This window comes from Clinocottus analis, unplaced genomic scaffold, assembly GCF_023055335.1.
Source record: "Clinocottus analis isolate CAN_PGR_092001 unplaced genomic scaffold, fCliAna1.0.p SCAF_9, whole genome shotgun sequence".
NCBI lineage: Eukaryota > Metazoa > Chordata > Actinopteri > Perciformes > Cottidae > Clinocottus > Clinocottus analis.
The window spans coordinates 19075385-19096458 of NW_027176251.1; the positions used below are offsets into that span (position 1 = coordinate 19075385).

The 21074-nt window shown below is 42.0% G+C and overlaps 1 protein-coding gene across 3 annotated transcripts in view; it reads right to left on the reverse strand.

The window, feature by feature from the left end:
- grik2 (glutamate receptor, ionotropic, kainate 2) overlaps positions 1-21074 on the reverse strand; it is a 231871-nt gene that overhangs the window by 75702 nt on the left and 135095 nt on the right. For all 3 annotated transcript variants that reach the window (XM_068570047.1, XM_068570048.1, XM_068570049.1), the window contains exons 7-9: positions 14003-14146; positions 9756-9863; positions 3222-3335 (exon numbers count right to left, since the gene is read on the reverse strand). In XM_068570047.1, coding sequence (XP_068426148.1) covers positions 3222-3335; positions 9756-9863; positions 14003-14146 — 366 coding nt within the window. The remainder of the gene's footprint in view (positions 1-3221; positions 3336-9755; positions 9864-14002; positions 14147-21074) is intronic.

The following is a 21074-nucleotide window of genomic DNA, read 5'->3' on the forward strand; positions in this document are numbered from 1 at the left end:
GCCATTAGCCTAAAGGTACTTCATTTCCACCGCAACATTACGGGAGTGATTTCCAAAGTAGATAAACTGTTGATAGGCCAAGATCTCAACAGTAATTACATCATGTTTTATAGTACATAATCCCTGAGAAAATGATGAGAAGCTGGATGAAAGTGTGCATCAATCAAATGTAACAAACCCAATTATTGTCAGCCCTCTCTGCTTTTCCTCGCTGCTCACAGCCATCACACATCTCCCCATGACTCAGTCCTGATATGGCAATTACAGCCGTGAAGAGTCTCTGCTAATAACTGCAATCCAATCACTTCACAGCACGCGCGGAAGGAAAGAAGGCCCCGCGATAAATAATGACAACCCGCAATTTACTTGATATTGTTATTTTTACGCTCGCCTCCTCAATAACGGGATCATAAATGTCTTTAATCCGGCCTTCTTCCCCACACTGTCACGGTCCCACATGGCACGCTGTTTGTCGGAGTACAGCCGTGCATATGTTCACACGCACACACACACACGCACACACACACCTGCACACACACACACTCACACACACGCACACGCACACACACACACACACACACACACACACACACACACACACACTAATTTTCCTTCTTTGTGGGGCCCACCCTTTCCAGTGGTTCTACAACTCTGTAAAAAATCAGGCATAATCAGTTAATAGGTCTCAAGTCAAAACACACACACACACACACACACACACACACACACACACACACACACACACACACACACACACACACACACACAAAGGACGTATGGTGAATTCATTATTCAGTGACAGAAGATCAACAGATCCATTTTCCAATTTAATGAATTGCATGTTTTTGTCACTGTGTGCAACGATGGCGTGGCGTAAACGCTGTGCTACCTGAGTTGAAGTGATCTGTATTTTAAAGGAATAACATTAACATTAACTGTATGGAGCTGGAAGTGGAAGATGAGTAGCTGAGTTGAACACAGAGCCTGGAGGCTGGCCCTACATCAAGAATCCATCTTGTCACAATGTTTCATTGTTAAAAGGAGACTGTTGTTGGGGAAAGTTAACTGCTGGTAATATTTCTTGGTGAACATCAGCTGCGTGCAGTAGCTTCCTGTAGACTTGCTGTCCCTTTGAAGCAGCAAGTACTGGATCGATGAATAAAATGTTCATATCAAAAGTGCCGCCCTCTGAGACTTGTGAATTTAGTGATTTTCCGGCAACATGAATACAAGTGGCGTGCCTCGAATTCGTCTGGTTGGAAGCTCTGTAAAAAAAAATAAAAAATGAAATTGACCCTGAGTTGTGTCTTAATGTTTCAGAACTTTTTAACTGCCAGCTCGGTCATCAGGTCAAGAATACTAATGTTATTTTTTTTTAATTTTCTTTTTTTTCTGTTAATAAACAATTAACACTCAACCTTGTAAACACAGTATGTGTGATATGTGTGTAATCATACAATGGACACTTTGATTTGTATAATTAAAGCCAGATATATTACAAGAACATGACCTCCGAACCAAATGTATTATTCACGAATTATTTATTTATTCAACATACTTACGATGCTTCATATCACGAGGGAAGATTATTGTAATAAAGAGACGCAACAGACATATTTTGCTGTTCTTCTTAAGGTTGAATCTGAATTTCTTGGATTTTTTTTGGCACCACTGGCACCGGAGACAATAACACACCACGCTTGATAAATGAGTGGGTAGAAGGCAGGGCCGTAAACCATGACATCTTATTGGACAATCAATCAGTCAATTTGCCCTGCCTCAGCCTGCTCCACCAAATTGGAGTCCTCTACAGTGGTGAAGTCAACTGGCAATTTGGGAATGCAGTGCTTTGGGGTACTCTACTTCAATTGAGTCGGAGAGCAGCATCCCCAGAAAGTGCTCTAAACAGAAGGGCAGCCCAGGCAAAGCGCTGAAGGATTTTTCAAGAGGAAAAGCTTAAAAATAATGACATCTTTGAAGGGAGTGTGTTATGGCTGAGAGCTGTTCTAGCCTTCTATAATTGGTCCCACATAAAGCACCATTACAATTTGATTTGGCTATAAACAGACATTTAAAGCTGCAATATTTAATTTGCACATTGTTAGAAAAAAACTGTCAGTGAGAGGTAACCGTTTGAATTGTGCAGACTTCATTACTCAGACGTCCTGTTAGATAACGCCACTGGACGGCCCACAGCAGCTTTATGTTCGGCAAATGGGTCAGCGTGCTGCTTCTTCACCATCGAACGGGCACACAAGACAAAGTGCTGGATATAACCTTGGGTCATAAATTATCATGGCCTAAAAACAAATTGATAATATTGTTAGAAAAAGGCTAAGGGGGCGTGTCAGTTGTAAGATGACCTGTAAAAGTTACGACACCAGATGTCATTAAACAGGTTCCAAGTGATTTAGTTCTGTCACAGCTTGAATACTGTTTTGTGATTTAGTCCAGTGCTGCCAAGTATGATATGTAAAAAATATGATGAAATTATGCGACAGACATACAGCGGACTGGGGCGGCTCACCACCTGTGCTTGTTAAATCTAGTTAGAAATGCACTGGTCACACAATCCCCAAAGATATTACTTGAAAGGTTATTCTCTCAGTTTGTTGAAACACGATATGCAACAGAAAATAGGTTCATGCTACAAAAAGCAAAAAGTATGAAACATAAAGCAAAAAGTATGAAAACCAAAAAAACAGTTGAGCACAAAGTCAATATTAAAGATTGGTTTAACTTTGTAAAAACATCTCCAAAGTCTTTCAGGAACCATGATTGGATTTGTTTGTGTGTAAATTATGATTTATGGCGTGCAAAATAAAATGTACAATTTGGGGAAAGTAGAAATCTGCCTCATCAGAGAGAATGAGAAATGTAATTTGTTTTTTCAGGGATTTAAATGTGTGAAATTGCAGGATGGCTCATTTGGACAACAATCTACGATAAAAATGAATATGTATTTGGATAAAGGAGAAATGAAGTTTGCTATGAATTAATTAGGATTTGTGATCGATTTATAATTGTGTTAAAGAATGGCAATTTTTGTTTTCTCAGTTCTTAATTGTTAATATAATATGAGGTGTTTTGTTTGTTGCCTTTATGCGGCTATAATGTGTATGAGTGTCGACCCCAGGAAGAGTAGCTAACGTTTATGCTAGTGCTACTGGGGATCCTGATAGGGAAGGAAAGAGAAAGAGGAAACGGATTCGTTGCCGTACCAGTATGGTGGAGACGACCAGGGATCGGTTAGATAAAGAATCCGAGACGTTTGTCGTCTTCCCCTTCTGGTTGTCCGTCATGTTCAGGCCACTTGGGGGATCCCAGGTGCCAATCTGTGGAACAGGACAGATAGATACATTACATATCCAGTTATACAAGCCGCAGTACAGTCATAGCACGATCAGGGCAACTCTCCGCTTCTTTCATTTGAAAACGAGGCTGCTTTGCTTCTGACAAAATTCTACCATGAGGCATGAGATCAGTAGTGATTTGTCTTTGGAACTTGCTCAGTGTAAGAAGAGAGGACGAGCAAGCACAAGTTGAACCTTTTGGAAACCTTGCGCGAAAATCCTCTCGCGTCAATTTTAGGTCCCAGCATGCCCCATTCAGACAATCTTTTGGCATAAAATACATAATATTTTTCCATTTCTGAACTGAAAGTTGTTTTTTTTGACTGAAACTCCGTCCTAATAGACCAAGGCTTTATTTGATTGAGATTTTTGTTGCAGATTCAGATTCTTTAGGTCCTAATTTTTCCAAAAAGGTGTGTTATTGACCGCTCAAGGAGGCATTTTTGGGGAATAAAAGGGATTTTTTAAAGCTATACATTTTTTTCCTAAGTCTTTGCTGAACAAATTCATACAATAAACACAATTATTGGAATTATTTTGGAGTTCCTACGACGACTCAAACACAGCGAAAAATAGACAAAATTGGTTATACAGTTTTCAACGGGTTCAATGCAAAATGCACTTCAGCTTCAGCCTTGTGTTTAGGAAGAGCAGTAAGCAAAGTAGCAACTACTTGTTTTCTGAAAATGGAAAAAAAGTAAAACATCCATCGCAGTAGCAGCTCAAGGCTGCAACATGCTGCTCTGTGTGGATGTGAGTGAACATCCTGAACATTCAGAGAAAGATGACAGAGATTTTTCAAGGATGATTTATTGTCATCATGCAACACAGGGACACAACCAGACTCAGTTGTGCCCTTTTTCAACACAAAATTAAAACAGTAGTACATTCCTGTTGGGCATCTATTGAATAAGCATCACAATGAAGCATCAAAACCAATTATCTGTTCAGATAATACGGCCGACATCTTCACATTGAAACTCAACATGAGGAAAACATTGGCCATCAGCTTTCAATACGTTTGAGCATCGAGCATCATGGTGCACACACAGAGTCCACCTCCTCTCGTCCCACCGGAGTCCTGCTCTCTGTCCTGATGTCCGCCCGTCAACTGCAGCTTGATCCTGGACCACGATGGATCCAGGTCTCTGTGAACTGAGCCACCAAACTCCCGCTGCTTTCATCCATCATGCGCTAGACAGCCAGCAGTCAGCTGGGAAGTGAAGGAGCTAAGCTGGGTTAGCTTAGCTTTCATCCGGGCTCTCCTCTCTCTCTTCCCTGAGGCAGTTCGGTGGCGTTTGGTCGGGCAGGTCTGGCAGGTTGGTCGGGCCGTGGGCTGTAATCGCCTCAAGGGCCGCTGCACTTAATCCCCTCACTTCCTTTACGCTCGTATCAACTCTTAGATTGACCAATCAGCTTTTTGACAACACGGCCATTAAATGAAATGCTTTCAGCTGTGCAGCTCTCTGTGATTTATGATCATCCTTAATCTCTTCATTTACAGAGACAAACCTATTGAAAGAAAAGAATGTGGCTATTGTGACAACTCTGCGAGACTGATTCACATTCTATAACAATGTAATATTCACATCCACACAGCCGAGGCAGGGTTGGCATTACTTTTTAAGGGTTGAAATTTGGCACAGGTACGAGAGAGAGGAGACAGGGATGGAACCCGACAGGAAGGAGAGACACAGGGGTGGCCCGGAGCAATGGGAGAAACCCAAACACCACAGAGTTTGGACCTCTAATTTAAAGCTGCTTCACTGGGAAAGTTTGCTGATGGTCGACAGGGCGGCAGAGCGGAAATAATGCCAGAGACGAGGTACCAGATGGACAGCCGTGGACGAGTCGGCGCTGAGGCAGCAAGACTTGGTTCAACGCCTTCTGTAAGATAAGTGAAGGAACGTGACCAAGAGAGCGAAACGTGTGTGAGTGAGCCTCCGCTTGTGTGGACCCGCGACTGAGGCTGCTTCCTTCTTTTCCACAACGACCGCAGCGGATCGAGTGAGGAGCAGCAGCAGCAACGCGGTGAGGACGAGACAAAGAGACGAGTCAAACCGGACCCAAAGGCTGTGACCCTCTGGAACACCAGTAGGACACGCTCCTTCCTGTATGGCCCAGTAGAGACGTCTGGAGGCCAGTAAGGCCCTTACAAGGAATCATTTGTGTGTCACTAATTCTCATGATCTACCTGGGTACATTTTAGTGTTTTTTTTCTTCATTTTTGTTATTGAGTTTTATCTTCTTTTTTTTTAAAAGGGCTCTCTTTTATTTGTTAAAGCTTTGGATTGTTTTCTACTTAATTTTATTCTGTAATATTTTATTTACCTAAAAACACATTATTTAAAGTCTTCCCTTGGAATTACAATTTGTTGCTGGTATAAATTAAGATCCTCACACTGTGACAGAAACGCATGGCGTGCATGTACAGTATAGACGTACCCAGTACTCAGACTTCCTCTTCTTTCTATTCTGGACGTACAGAGGATCGTGAGCAGTACCCCAAGGACACGGTTGGCAGCCGTTGTGAACCCTCAGTTAGGGAAGGGGGGGGTGGAACTTTCGTCTATACTCCCACAGAGAATAGTGTAAGAGATGATCTAGGATCTGGAATGGCCCTGTGGCCTTTTGGAGGGTTGTTGGTGAACAACACTGAGGAGGGCTGAGAAGAGGAAGGGGAGCGTCCTGGGGAAGCAAGTTGAAGACGAAGAAGCTATTGGATCGTGTCTCAAGGCTTCTTCTGTCCTATCTCCAGACCCAAGCCTCCTTGTCAGCGACCCTCCCAGCTCTCCATGGAACCCCACCGACCCGAGCCACCGGGACCACAAACACTCAACAACCCGTACCAGTCACACTCTCCTCAGGGCTCCTCTGAAGCCCCGCACGAGAGCCAGAGATAGGCTTTGTAATTGCAAATCAACTCTTTAATTCAGGCTTCATGAGGCTAAAGGGCTTCTGAAGGGTTTTGTATTAATAGAGTAAATTATTCATGGAGGTGCAGGCGCACACAGACCAGAGGTCAGGAGCTGCTGAGAGGCAGCGGTGAGGATGCTGAAGTGTGAAGAGTCTGCGGTTGCATTGAAGAATATTATTTGTATCGGCGGTGTTAGCAGGTTATCTTCCCGCTGATAATCTCATGAATCTTATATTGACTGCTGAATACAGGAGACGCTATTCCAGGGAAAAGATGTAAACTATAGATGCAGCTATTCATGGGGACACAAACGCAGGCTGCCGCATATTCCACGGCATGCCATGATGCATTCTGACAAATAAAGGGAGGGTTTGGATGCCAAATCAATTGGGTATCTTTTAAAGTTACACTCTGCAGCAGGAAACTAGAAGGACATACAAGTAAAATAAGAGAGATCTACACACAACCAGTCTGAACTCCTCTGTTGTTAAACATATATTTTCTTGAGAATACTAAGACACTGTTTGATCCTCGCTGGATCTCTCAAAGAAGTGTAGATTGACATTAGCCTTTTCCGGATGGTTGGCATGGTTGGGTCATTAATGTAAGGACTCCCCAAAATGAATGCAGTTTGTCTGCAAAATATGTGTCCGCTCAATATTTGTCCGCTTAATATTTGTCCGCTTAATATTTGTCTGCTAAATATTTGTCCGCTTAATATTTATTTACAAAAAGATTTGTTCCTGCTCAACTTTGGCAGCAATGCAACATCTGGCGATCAAAGTTCACATTTCTGCAAAATCTACAGCATATTTCTTATTTTGGTTTACCTAATTATACTGTTCATGATGCTGGACAAAATGATTGTGATTGTCCCACTAATGAACGGGAAAGGCATTGCACTCATATTGTGCTTAACTCACATGCGCTTTACACCAATTTACCCACACATACGGCAACCGAGCTGCCACGCATGGTGCTGGCCCTCCTGTGTGGGGCCACTAACGGTTCAGCGTCTCTGTGAAAGCCACTTGGACACGTACAGTGGAGATTAAACCGGCAACTCATGTGGTGAGCGGACAACCTGCTCGACGTTCTGAGCCCCACAAATGAAACTACTTTCCACATTTGAAATGTCTTCAGTGTGTTTCTGCATTTGCTAAGCCCTCAAAGTCGTCTTTTAGTCCAACTGACCTTCCTGGATCGTATGTCATCTTCTGACTGAAAAACACTTTTCAAGTCACTTCACATTTTTTGGGGGTGGTTTTTGTTCTGATATTTTCCCCGTGACTGTCAAGTTGACTCCTTTCTTTGTTACCCACGTGTTTACTGTTGGCTATCACTTGTTATTTGGGTTGAATAATCCCTGCCTGCAAAAAAACCTTCAGCAATCAAATTCACTGACAAAGAGAGGCAGCATCTCCTTCATAGTGATACTGAGCTGCTTGTGCATTGACAGGAAGAATGATTACAGACATCAACATATGACTGTAGATATTCAGGCATTATATGAAGGCTGAAATGTGTCTCATATCTATACTGTCTTGAATATCTTGCATTGAAATCACTCAGCTTCATCAGATCAACTGTTAAAATGTGTCATCAGGATACACATTAAATTGCTGTTTCTATTCTACTTGTCAAAATGCAAATAGGGTTTTACCTCCAGACAAAATATTGAGAAAATGTTCAGCGCACAACCAACAGCTAAATACACAACAAGTGAAACGCATCTGAAAGCGATAGTCACGCTGCGGTGCACTCTGACATTGTAAACGTTCTCATAGGCAGCGCTCATCTCCACAAAAGCTGTCAGCAGACGTCACGGTTGGTTTTGGAACGCCTAAGTTTCAAAACATTAGTTTGGGGATTTGGGGAGGCTGCTCAAATATAATACTGAAAATATGCAATAAAAAAGTCATTTTCATAAACAAACTGCTTTTTTTTCTTCCCGTTAGCTTCTTCCTATGAGCCAAAGGAAGTGTTACAGCATCTTGTATACAGAAGCTCGTTGGATCTCATGAGACGACTCCACTGAATAATGGTAATGTCAGTCCCTAAACGTTTTTTAATTTAGAAAATAATCTCTATCTGCCGTCATATGCTTTGTGCTTGTTCTTTCCACATGGATTGGAAGATCTAACTACAAGTTTACACATGTTTTTGTTTATGGTTTCTTTCTTTTTAAAGTTGGGTCCATCGTCTTCCATGCTGGTCCATTATGAGATCAGAGCCCTTGGAGCGTTGAGTTTGATTTATTAGAACTAGTTTCATGTAGACCTTTTCTTTAGTGTAATTATTGAGTGCTGCAAACATATTTTTGGGGTTATTATGAATGTCAGTAAGAGACCTTTTAGTGTTACAGAAGGCTTATGAACACTGACACTGTAGACCGTGTGACTACCGAGCATGGGAGGTAATAAATATGTACATTTACATTTCTAACAATATATAACTATCAGAAGAGATACAACCTGCAATTGTGTTGGTATTTCTTTCTTGTATCTGTGCTCTGCTCGTCAAATCACAGCTGGACTCCAGCTCTATACTAAACATACAAATCATTTCTAAAGACAGATGAGTCACAGATAAAACCAGACATAATCGAATAATTGAATAAACTAAATTCAATGTGGGAGGATAACTACAGAACACTTTGTATATCTCTGAAAACCACGGATTTGTTGAATGTGGATGTTTTTGTATTTGGTCAAAGTGAAGTCGTACAACTTGTGTTGTTACGAGGTGTATGGAGTGACCGTTATTACGAGTTTCTTGGCAAATGAGAAGATTGTCATGATTTGAGTTTTCTGTTTCCTGTTTTATTTTGTAATCTTGTGTCCTGTGTGTCTCTGCACTTCCTGCCCGCGTGATTTTCTGGGATTGTCTGTCTCGCTGGTTCCTGATTGTGTATTCCCTCTACCTGTGCTGCCCTCGTTGTGTTACCTGCGTGTTCCTCGGGTCATCGTGAGTAGAATGTCTCATTTATTTATCGTGTTTTTATGTTTAAATAAATTACTTTGAACTGTTGCATGGGCATTTGGGTCCTAACTCTCTGAGCTTCCCGTGACGAAGATACTGTTCAAATAAACGACAGTAGCTACACTGTAAAATAACAGTAAAATACTGGCATCTCTGCTGCCAGTATTTTACTAAATAATTGATGGTGAAATTGTTTAATGTTGATTTTCATAACTTCTTTTTCTGGCGACTTGGTTGTATCTGAAAGCCTTGACTTGAGCCTTAAGATAAGCATTTACACTCACATGGGAATGGAATTTCAAGCAGATTGATTCACCAATCACTGCGACATTTACAGCTTGAATGTATGTGTTTTATCTCATAATCATATTGTTATACAAGAAGAGCTAACACAGACAGACAGACAGACAGACAGACAGACAGACAGACAGACAGACAGACAGACAGACAGACAGACAGACAGACAGACAGACAGACAGACAGACACATTAAAGACACACTACCTTCTCAAGCCCCTCTTCCTTCAGACTGATGACATCAAGGTCGAAGTCCGTCCTTAAGCCGTTGGTCTGGTTGAAAGTGATTCTCCCGGTCAGGCCATCCCAGTGGGCCTACAGAGAGGGAGGCAGAGAGACAGGGAGAATATCACAAGAGACATTCAAACCATTAACAACCAGTCTACAGCTCAGCCTTCCGAAATGGTTTTGATGTCAGTGTTCAAGGCAAAGCAGTCGAGGAGTGAGAACACACACACTCTTTCTATTTCTACATCTTTCACACACTGTCTCTGTCTGTATGGTCTTCCCTTGCTTCAAAACGCTTACACACACTCTGAGGCTGCATTTGTAACAGTGGGAAAGCAATTACCCAATCTTTACAGATATTTAGGGGTGTGATAGGATACAGTGTAGCATGAAAGTGGTTCGGAGCTGGAAAAGACTTTTTCTCAGGTACAGCAAATCATCACAGAGTAGCTCTGACTGGAAGCCGGGGACTTCAGGGCCTATCTTTAGTCAGATGAGTGGGGGTCACAGATCTGGAATTTACTCACTCACTTCAGTTGACTGTGATGGAAAGCATTTGTTGTAGTACTTTGACTCAGTGGTTGAATACGCCTCCATTGATACCAGAGTTGTCAGTAGATTCAATGACATATCACTCCAATGGAGATTATTCTAAGGTATGTATTTCCAAGGAATGTGAAATGTATATATGTTAAGACGTTGGGTCAGATAAAAGAATACATCATTTTACCAATGTATAACCAGTCAGCCAGTCTTCTATATAAACACCAAACATCCCCCCATTTGCTGATGTTGACACAAGGATGCTCTTAAAGACGGGGCTTCAAGGTCAGGTCGTGAAGCAGGACCCTCCTTTAGGCCTTAGGTTTTAGTGTTGCGTACTCTTAAACATATCTTATCTTAATAAATCAATTTGAAGCAGCTCATTGTGGAGCTGTCAGGAGCTTTTAGTTCTGAGTTGCCTGAGCGGTGCCTCCTGTGCCTGGTTTGTCTAACCAGCCAATACTGCCATCACAGCACAATTTTATTATGTCAACATAATATCAAGAACAAATGATCAGACTCAACAGAATTTGATGAATATTCAATATTTATAGTCGATGAATCTGATGGTTTTTGGTGGCCTCTTGACCTCTTCCTTTAGATTGACAAATATTGCCACGGCTGTTTTTAAAATCACGTTTAGAAAGTGGTATTTCAACTACTATTGAACGGGTTTCCATGGCACGTATGTGCATGAATACACACCTGAGTGTCATCAGAATCAGAACCAGAACCATTTATTGCCACTAAACAATGAACATTTAAAAAATAAAATAAAATCAAGAAAAAAAAATAAAAAGTCATGTTTTACTTCACCCCCTCCTCCACCATTACCTCCAAATGTCCCTTTGAACAAACTGAATATCTCTATAAGTGTCAATCATGGTGCTCAGAAGTTAAACTTGAGACTTGAAAGCCCATTTACTTCAGCACCTCCAACACACATCTGCAATACAACAAAACTATCAGTTTGTTTCATCTTTAGTAATATCAGTTATCGAGATATTGAATTAATCATTCCAACCTTTTGACAGAGGTACAGAAAACAAGACTAGTTGCTTTCCTGTTTTCAGATTTATATCTTATAATTAATTAATAGTTGAGTTTATTTGTGCTGTGAAGCCAGTTTGGATCGCAAATTGCTAAATCATTTGTTTTTGGAGAAAGAAACATGTTTTGTGTATGTCAGACACACTTCAAAGTGAATGGAAACCTATTACAAAGCTCTGGCATCAAGTGAAGAATGCTATTTTAACACGGGCACTCTTTCATGAAGTCATGGTCACACTTGACTTGAGGGGCTGACCTGATCAGAACAAGTTGCAGTTCAACCCTGTGCTGACTTTTTGTTTCCTGTTCCCGACAGCAAAGCACCAGCTGTTCAATACACCCCAGCTCAATGGCCCTGTGGTTAAAATGTTGAGAACTGAGGGGCAGAGGCTCTAAAGGAGTTTTTTTTCAGCCTGGCTAAAGATTCTAAAATAGAATCACTGAGCTTGAGATAACCTCAGTGACAAAAGACTGCATTTCAACCAGCAACAGGATTCAGGAACGGACATTTTAAAAACTAATTTAGAATCCTAACTTGTATGCAGGTAGATACATGAAATGTGACCTCTCCAGGAGCTGTAGGCCCCGGGGTCCAACTGAAGGTTCAGTGTCTTGCTGAAGGATACTTAATGAAAATGGGAACATGGAAACCTGCACAAGGAGCTTTACCCACTGAGCTACAGACGCCTCTGGGGCACTGGGGTCAAGGGTCAACAAAGGATTTCCAAAGAGACCCAGTAAAACCAGAATATTCTGTATTTGTATCCAATTCAAATGATTCCCATCAGTGCGTGCTGTGATGATCTTTTAACGTTGGACCCTACTGCATTGTGGGGCATGGGCAGTTCTAAGATACAGCAGTAATTCAGCAAAGAAAAGGTTTCCGTGCATCGTTAGATAAAGTCTGAAGCCAATGTTTAGAGACGGCTGTGTGCATTACATCCCACACTATTGGAGTGTTATGGGAATGTGGTAATGGGAATACAAATATTAGAATTTCTTTTTTCTCCAAAAAGTGGTCGTGATGGAAACGTGGGGTCATTCAAATGAGAAGAGTTAATCCTCATGGACACGACTGCCACAGACCTCCGGGGCAATGTTCCCATTCCATTTAGTTTTCCTTGTGAGCAATTGGAAAGTTTGGTGCTTCAGAAGTCAGGGGCCATCGTTTAGGGACCATTAATATAAAAATAACAGATTTCATGGAAATCTGAACAAATCCTTTTTGGCTATTTGTTTGGTTTAGTTGTGTTCAATGCTTTTATGGTATGGTCTTTTTTGTTTGCCTCCATTTGGGTCGTGTTTATGCTTTGCATATCTGTGAAAGCACTTTGTAAACCCTGTTTATAAAAAAAACGTGCTATAAAAATAAAGGTATTATTATTATATTATTGTAAATGTCCTTCCATTTTATTTCATCGTTCACTGTTGTCTTAATGTCGTTTTTTTAAACTCTGAATCAATGTGTTATATTCATAACACAGCACATTTCATTACAGTTGAATAATGACTAATAATTGAGAACACTCTAAAGGGTATGCTGCACTTTCATGTATCACAAACACCCGCTCGACCACTTTTTCTACATACGTTCCCTGAGGAAGACACGGGAGATGAAGTTGAAAAGCTCTGCAAAACACCATGACTGAATATCACTTGTTTTGGTTTCAAAGAATGTTCAAATATTAAAATACGTCTACATCAAATCCAAATCTCATCTCATATCTTATCTTAAGTTGTCAACAATATGTTTAGAAAGCGGGCATATCACATTTCTCTTCCATGCTGTATTGAATCCACAGAGCAATCGCAGTCTGAGCTCATTTAAATACTTTACATGTCTTCTAGCAATCTGGGGTCATGATCATATCCTTCTGTACAATAAAGATAATACAGCCGAGTGTACTTCAAAAGGTCCTGTAAACGTGTGCAGAGCATCATTCTGGATTAGACAATTATTTAACTGGAGCCATTTAGCTTAACAGCGTTTTATAGTCATGTGTGACTTAAAGAGCTTCAAGTCAAGAGGACGACAAGAAAAAAGATGGAAAGAAGAGCAGGAATGAGGGATGGATCAGGGAAGAAAAATGAGATCTGGATCGTGAAAAACTGTGAGTTTACCATAAATACATCAACATTTGCAGTTTGTGGCCCATTTGCATAAAACCCCCTCACCTTAATGTTTTATTATTTGCAATCTTCTCGTAATCCGTGCAAACTAATGGGGAACGGAGCCCTAAATATAGGTTTCCTAATCCACAGACAGAACGCTGTGGATTAACCGTGCCTGCTTCATAAACGCAATGAACTGTGGGGCAATTACAGAAAATGTAGATAAGGTTGTCTTTTTGTTTCTGCATGGCTGATTAATGCTGAAATTCAGGCAGCAGGCTCAAGATGGCTACCCTCCTTTGCGGGAGTTTGTACGTACACACGCTGAAAAGAAACTAAACATTTCCATATAAATAAACACACAGATAAATAATTTCTATTTATTATCCTCTTCCCCGACGGCCTCTGCCTCATTTGCATTCCGTCTCTGTGCGCTGTCCTGAGAGCACATGTTCCAGTGTGAAGGTGCTGTGTATGCGGTGGGGGAACACGGCATGGGGAGCAGGAAGGGAAGCAGCTACCTCTTTGATGAGGGCCATGAAGCGGTTCCCGAAGCGCCAGGGCTTGTGCCGGTTGCACTGTAATGAGCTGACAGTGATCTGCTGAGACTGCTGCACAGCCACGGCCACCACGTGCACGGCATCGTACATCAGCGCGGCGTCCGTCTGGAAGCAGAGACAGAGAGAAGGGGAGTTTGGGGGGAGGGGGGGGGGGCATTAGCATGGAACACAGCGCACGACAAATCAGCGCGCCCCCGGCACCTTTGATCTGTTCAGAATCAGAGAAATATCAATATCATGATAGCAGAATCAGAGACTCACATGAAATCCCCTGGCGTGTGGCTCTGCAGAGTATGGATTACTGAGTGAAATAGATTTATTGTGTCAATGGGGAAGGAGATAAATTGTGGAAAAAAAGGAAAAGGAGAAATATATGCAGACTATGTATCATTTGGGGGGTGCATAGGAACGCATTTGCCAAAGACTATATATATATATATATATATATATATATATATATATATATATATATATATATATATTACCAGGCGCCACAGCGACGCTGCTATTCTCTTCACCTTGTGAGTCTGTGTGTGAGTCATCGTGGCACAATGTGGTCTGGAGATACCCACTGCAGAGGAACTACCACAGAAGAGGTCATGAGTATTTGGTTTATCTGTCTGTCTGTCTGTCTTTGTGCCGCCACCGCGTTGCAACCATCGAAGAAGTCACGGGACTTTATCGGTGTTCAGTTGAGACCCCCCATCATCATCACACACACACACACACACACCACACACACACACACACACACACACACACACACACACTTTATGCCCCTGGCTCGCAGATGGTGTGATCTCATCACAAGATGGTCTCTAGTATGTAAAACAGTAAAGTGCATTCATCAGTAGTCGTGGTGCAGATTTTCATGTGACAGAAGCATAAGATCCAGGATGAAAGAGGAGCAAAACACATAAAGAAATATCAATAAATGAGATGTTTAAGATATGACATTCATGTAGAAGCTATACAGATAGGACTATATAATACATTGTGCTACTATATTTGCAAATGTAATAGTCTGCATGAATACAATGGACAATAGTGCACATTCCATACACTGTATTCTCCCTGCCACATATAAGCTATTATTAGTATTTGGAAAAAGCATATAGTCCCAGAGAAGAGTCTTCCGCAAACCTAATGACGGAGAGAAAATAGTGCTGTAGAACATACTTGTCCAGCTGCAGCTCTAATTTACAGATCAAAGGGTGGCAGCCAACTCTTAAAAGCCTTTCAGAACCACTTAATGCATGTCAAATCATGTATATAGTCTAGGATAAATTATATGTGCAGTTTTGTGAGTGCAATAGTACGGACGCCTCAAAGGGGATTCATAAAGAACAGTTCTGAACTACATTTACAGTAACAAATGCATTTTAAATCCCCCTGATCCATAAGAACAGTCAGTGTGTCGGCCCGGTCCGGTTACACAACACTACGTGACACTTTACATGATGCATGTATTGGATCTGGATCTGTCTGTGGTAGCTTTACTCAGCCTTTCTCTTCGCAATCAGAGGGAATACACACCATATTGTGAAGGAACAGAAAATGTATCATGCGAGAAAACTCAAATGTGTATTTTTTATTTATAGTTAAAATAGTTAAATGATTTCAGAAACAAAATCCCACAATAGGGATCACTGGACAAGAGAGCCACAGGGCTTTTTCAATTAATCTCTGCAATGCCAAATGACTGGAAGGTTTTTAGTTCTCTATTGTGAGGATGTGGACATCAAAAAGTGCCTCCAGTAAATGGGCTTACAGCCAGTGATACCTGGAGCAGGGGGTTGAAGCGAAAGCAGCAAGCTCCATGTCAATAAAATATGGTGTCAATGTTGTCCTTTTGTTACACAGCAACAAGAGACCGCTCAAGCAAATTCAATCTACAACAAAGAAAAAGGCTCTCAAGCTTGATAGGCTGCACATCCCTTTTCCCGGTCCGACAGTGTGCCGCACAAATGTACCGTCTCCCTCCCTTTCCCTCTTCTAATTCTATAATACAGTCCTGACAGTAAACAGTTGTTCCAAACAGACGAGTGACGCCGAAGCTATCAGAGAAGTGCCAGTCATCCACGCTTCATGAAAGAAGCCTATAATTCTGCAGTTCCTCAAAAAAGAAAAATCTAATTAGTGTTTGTCTCGCTTGATTGAAAAGCAATCAAAACAGCTCTGCTCCGTAGTCGCATGGAAATCGTGCCCTGAGGTGCTCGGGAAAGCATTGTCCTGCAGGAAGAAATCACTCCCAAACCTCCCATCTTCCCCCATTTCAGCCCTGATTGAGCGGAAGGAAGGCTGCGGCTTAAAGTTGCCAGTTTGGCTGTAGGAGCACGGTGAAGACATTCCAGCGGCTGTTCAACACGTCTGTTTGTTTAGATGTATGTGTCTGTGTGTGTATGTGTCTGTGTGTGTGTGTGTGTGTGTGTGTGTGTGTGTGTGTGTCTGTGTGTAGCTGGATCCACATGCACGGGAGATGTCCGGAGATGTTTCAAAATCAATCACTGTCAATAAGCTTGCCTTCCAGAAATTCAGACCGGTTCCAGTGGGTGCCCGCGGGAGTGTGAGGTATTAATAATCGGTGTTAGAAGAAAGTGTTGAAGCAAAGGGAGTGTGAATTTATTGCAGTGTGGGTGTCACCTGGAGGCTGTTAAGTGTGCGCGTTGGGGATCGTGCAGCATCGTTTCGCAGATACGGGTGTCAACCGGCAGTGATATGATGGATATGACCCAATTTAACTGACTTTGCACTTATTTTAGAAATAATCGATGCTGTACTGGTTGTGGAATTGGTCATGCTACATGCTGTACTGTCAAGTGTCTTGTGTGCAAGTGAAGATGTTGGTGTGTGGCCAGGAGAATGTATTTCCTCCTGGGTGTTGTACTGGAGGAAAGCTTGTGTTGTGAAGGATCCATAATGAAGAGAATTGTATTCATTGGAAACATTTTTGTTTTGTCTGGTTTTGTTTTTAGATTTTCGGGGATATAAGTGGAGATGTTCAGATACCATTTTTCCTTTCCAATTCCGATACCTTAACTTGTACAGATCCAATTTCATTGTGTTCAAAGCTAAGCAGATCCTACTCCTCTCTCTAATATCTATTTTATATTGCTGTAAAAACATATCCTTCAAACAAATGGATTTATTTAAATGTATGGCCAGAAACTGCATTTTTACAAGATTATATTTTACCATATGATAACTTCACTTCATCATTTACCTTTGCCCAATATGTGCAGTACTGATCAGGAAAGATGTACTAATCAGTTTTTGGATAAAACTAATGCAATATGACATCAGGTTTTTATTACACACATTATTGCAGTGATAGTAAATATGAATCTACATGTATTCAAATGGGATTTATCGACAAGTAGAAAACATAAAAGGTTGTCAAAATGATTGATATGAGGATGACATCAATTGTCAGAGCCCTTCAAAAAACATGAGAAATGACCATTGCACAGCATATTCATAAGACTGTTTTTCATGTGCCACGTTTCTACAAATAAGTTCTCGGTCATTTTAGTCCAGGCAAAACTTTTAGAGGAACCAAAAGCTCCCTTAAGCCACTTGCTGTCTGCATTACCATAGAGGGCTAAAGACCTGCAAAATTTAGGCAAATTAGTCTGCTGACGTAGGAGAAAGTAAGACGAGGGCTGCTGGAGGTTGCAGCGGCAAACGCATTTTGCAGCCTGCAGTTCAGTGAGCTCGCCTGTTTCATCTAAAAAACCTGTTGAAAGAAAGATAAAGCTCAGCTTTTATTTCACTGCCACAACTTGTGCTGCCGCATGCCATTTCCTGACACAGGTATGAATGAAATGCTGAGGAGGAGAATGAATCTAGGTGCATCTGTCTTCACAGTACATCATCTGTTGATTGTTTGATGGTTATTTATTTGCGCTTTAGAATGCTAGCTATGTTCTCTGATTTACGGCACTGCCTTGCTGTCTTTCTCTCGTCTATCTCTTACCCTCTCAGATCGCTCATGCCATCGCTCTCTCTTTTTTTTAAATGAAGCGGAAAGATAACCGCCTTACTAAACCTATTTATAATGTCTTCCCCATTGTCGTAAAAATGGTCCTAAATCGGTATCAGAGTTCTTTCTTATTCAATGAATGAAGGTGTACACAAGTTGAAGCAATGGCCCTGTTTGTGTTTGACCAATCAGTGACGGCCATCCTTGCAAACCTCATCCTGAGAGTTGCTGTGATTTTAGAAAGTACTGCCCTCTGACCGGGGATGGTGAAATGACTCCAGAAGTTGATTTAGACCCTTATCTAAAGCTGATTGATTAGCAACGAGTTCTTTGAAAGGTTCCTTGTCCCTGGGGAAAGTTCCTCCGGTCACACAGCGACCTTAGGTTGAGGTTGGGTTGGGTTTCGATGTCTTAAAGTATTTATTTAGAAACAAACTGACACTCGAAACTTCTCTTCACATCCTGTCTTTTACCAGTCACAAAGTCCTGATCATCAACAAACGCCTTCTCTTCAGGTTTGTCTTGACGCCTTGACACCAGTCCATCATTTGCAAAACTGCAAGAAGTTCTTCCAAGGACGCGCAAACACACGTGTATGAAATCATGACCAATCCTGATTTTCCGTGTGAGGACCTTCTCTAACACGGGGCTTCCAAAAAACCTACTTTAGCTCATTGCCGCTTTGTGTGTTTGGGTGGGAAAGACTTTGTGTGACTGCTAGCTTCATGGCGCCCAGTCTTTCTCTCAGCGCTGAGGGGCAGGAGCAGCAGCTCCGTGTTGTTCACACTGACATCCGTTCTCTCCGCTATAAGCCACACAGGCCCACGGGGGACCTCGTAATAGCAATGTGACACCCTGTCAGTCACAGCTCTGATGCTCCGTACCGCAGAAGTCAATGGGATTTGTTGGGTAGTATAGAATCTAACTTCTTGCCCCGGTTGGCGGGGGCTGCCACAGACCATGATAAACTGACAATCCAGTTGAAGCATTTCAGTCGATACAGTGTTGAAGTTCTGAAAAGTATTTCATGAATTAAATATGCTTGATTCAAATACGCAGTCAAAATGCGTTCCGTTGTGTGCGGCCGTGAGTGAGTGAGTGAAGATGAGTGGAGGCTTGCGGGAGGAGTTCTGGCAGCAGAGGTTTGTGTGTCTCTCCGCATCTCCCCAGTGCAGGCCTCACAAGTACCCGTCAGGCAGTCGCAAATGATTTAGCAACACCGGCACTTCACTCTATAAACATCTCATTAAAATCAATTATGTCACTCCTGAATGAAATTAAAGCTAAATGCTTTAAAAGCTGCTTTTCCCTTGTGTCAGCCAATATGAGAATTACCCCTGACGCTGTCTATTTTTCCACCTCATTGTTGCCTCCCTCCTCTCTCTCTCTCTCTCCCTCTCTCTCTCGCTCTTCTCTCTCTCTCTCTCTCTCTCTCTCTCTTCTCTCTCTCTCCTCTCTCCTCTCTGTCTTTCTCTCTGCTGCTCATCTCACGGAGAGTGACAGAGATTATTAAATCTCCTAAACTCAGATTGATTTCAACAGTTTTAGGACGTGCTATAATACCCAGGCCCTGACAAAGCCCCCACCCCGGAGCCTGGTGCAGAAGACAATAATGGATGGATGTGTACCACTCAACGTGGTTGTTCTTTGATCATGTGAACACCGGGATGCAACCACGTAAAAAAACCTGGTTTAGACACTGACATATCTAGCTCAATGCTATTCCCCCCCCCAGACATCATCCAACAAAAAGCCTTATCGCGGTCACAATATGGTAACCAGAGGTCAGTGATGACCCCTAGTTTCACTTTCAGCTTTAGTTCTAAAAGTCCCTAAATCAAGTGAGGAAGTCAACAAGGTGGCAACGCTGACATCTATTCAAGCGGTTCCTTCAGACCTCCCTGCATCGCCACGTTCCCCAGCAGTACCATGGCTAATGACCTTCTTTTATCATTTAAGAACAATTCAGATTTTGAACATTGTTTTCTTTTCATGACCATGGTGTTTCCCAAACCTTAACCATGTATTCATTTATTGTAACTATGATGACGATGGTCATTTAACCTTAACAGAGTAGTAATTAGGACCCAAACCATCCAACTTAACCTCGTCTTAATGCAACGTCTTGGCTTGCATACTATTCACAGATTCTTTTCTGTCATAAAAGTGGATCCTTTATCTTATTGGCTCATACTCTACAGTCAATCATCTGATTCCCACATGAACACTATTGACCCATTGTGACGCTCACAGTCGTCTGGGACCAGAAGAGGCCTCGCTGCCCATGTTTTGTCAAGATTGTGTCAGTTAAATTGCGTGTCAAGGATTTTCAAACACAATATACAAATAGCTAGAGGTTGATCCTTGCCCTTCTTACTGTAAAATAATGTCACGGGGGACTGTGATGGATTCATTTTAAACTTCCTCTTAGAAAGCAGTACACAAGGCCAATAGAAGGCTTCCAGAGTCCAGGTTAGTAATAGCAGAAAGAAAGGGGGGAACAGGTGATTGGCGAGGTGACGTTTTTCATGGTTGATTCCTAAAGTGGTGATGGGTGGCGACAGCTGGACACGCAGAAAGCTGTGGTCACGCTGCTCTGGCTCTTTTGATTGAAACATAAACACCTTGAGAGATGAGGGCGCACTCGGGATCAAGCCGGGGGAAGAAGGTATAGGAGAAGTGTGTGTGTGTGTGTGTGTGTGGGAGGGAGGTTTAGCACAAGGCCGACTGCCCAAAGCCGCTCTGTACCCTCCTACCCTCCTCTGTGGCTACTTGGACTCCTCCTCCCTGCCACTTGAAGGGATTAAAAATTGAGCATGTTTTGTACTCTTTTGGAATCTCTCAGAGGCCTTAGTCATGACTAGGTCACTCACTGCCAGCAGCTATTCTTGCTATTCTCAGCACTGTGCACACAAGCTGTTCTGATATGTCACAAATTATTTTATCCAGAGCATAGCATATTCTCTGGTGTCAGGAGGGACAGTGAAGCGAAAAGTGAGTCAGTTACCTATTAGTATCTCCACTCGCATCCGGCTTTAAGGAAAAGCACGC